Source organism: Aplysia californica, unplaced genomic scaffold, assembly GCF_000002075.1.
Source record: "Aplysia californica isolate F4 #8 unplaced genomic scaffold, AplCal3.0 scaffold00756, whole genome shotgun sequence".
Taxonomy (NCBI): domain Eukaryota; kingdom Metazoa; phylum Mollusca; class Gastropoda; order Aplysiida; family Aplysiidae; genus Aplysia; species Aplysia californica.
Genome location: NW_004798026.1, coordinates 14,191 through 15,402, shown reverse-complemented (window position 1 = coordinate 15,402; position 1,212 = coordinate 14,191). Strand labels below are relative to the sequence as shown.

The 1,212-nt window shown below is 42.7% G+C and overlaps 1 protein-coding gene across 1 annotated transcript in view; it reads right to left on the bottom strand.

Moving 5' to 3' along the window:
* Positions 1-1,212, bottom strand: part of LOC101860128 (phospholipid transfer protein C2CD2L) — a gene marked incomplete at its 5' end in the record, with an annotated part of 34,568 nt that overhangs the window by 27,583 nt on the left and 5,773 nt on the right. Inside the window, 1 exon segment of the mRNA XM_013088525.2 lies at positions 753-880. Coding sequence (XP_012943979.1) covers positions 753-880 — 128 coding nt within the window.

Below are 1,212 nucleotides of genomic sequence, written 5' to 3'. Positions count from 1 at the left end.
GTACCCATTCCCACCTGGGTGAAGTGAGGAAAATTCGTGTAAAGTGCCTTTCCCAAGGACACAACGTCGGGCCCGCGGCTCGAACCCCCGACCCAGCAACCTCACCATTACGAGTTCGGTAGCCTCATCACTAGGCCACCGACCACGGAAACATGCGGTTTTCTTCTATTTCAATATTTAGACCTTCGCCTGCCTGATGTCACCTTGCTGATAGGAATTGTGAGGCATCGTGGTGGAATCAGGCTTTCGTCAATTTTTGGGCAAGTAGAGTTATTGGTATCATCTTAAAGCTTGCTCCCTTGTCTTTATTTGGATGAAAAAAATATCCATTTATCGTGAATACAAGTCGTGATATTTGTAAAAGAACGACGTGGGGGTCACTTGTTTTCCGGGGTAAAATTAATGAGAAAATAGTCGCCAAAGATTAGTTATTTCCTTAGCTTAAGAGTCCGTGGTAACTGAAAATTTACATTTTGTGCCTTTAATCAACGTTTTTCAGAAAAACCCAGACAGTAATGAGTTTTTTAATGGGCATGAAAGGTGTAGAGCCAAAAAACCAAAAAATTTGACAAAAATTCACAAACCTGCGGAAAAACGCAAGTTTCATCACTTAAATTATTTTTACAAGAGCCTGATTCCACTACGCTGCCTCACAATAGCCTAATGAGCAGAAAAATGTCGCGTCTTTACGATTTCTTCCTTTTGACGAGCGTCTCATTCCACCACGATGCCGCACATTTCAAAATGCTTACCTCAGCAGTGACAGTGCCAGTGTTGTACTCAAAGTTGCCAGGTTGGGGGTGCAGGCGAAGAATCTGGCGACTGCTGGGAGTCTTTCGCAGATCCTCGATGTAAACGATGGCTTCACCGATGAATTCGTCTGAAACACGAAAGAAAAAGAATATAAATTTGCAATGAGTTCTGACACACTTTTGATAAACTCTCTAAATCCAGCAAGCCGCTCCCAGTATCTCGCAGTCAGAACTGCTGTGTCGGTGAGCCGCTGGCTTGGGCACATTCTTTTACCACGACTTTGACATCAAATTACGTTCCAGCAATTGCCGAAAACAGATCTCTTTTTTTAGCGGGAGGTCATTCATTAGACGAGGAACTAAAAAAACAGGTTCACTTGTTTTAATTAAAGGACCCATTTAATGACATTTTTGTCATTTCTATATTTAGTACCAAAACAGGGCCTCAGTGTGGTGGGTG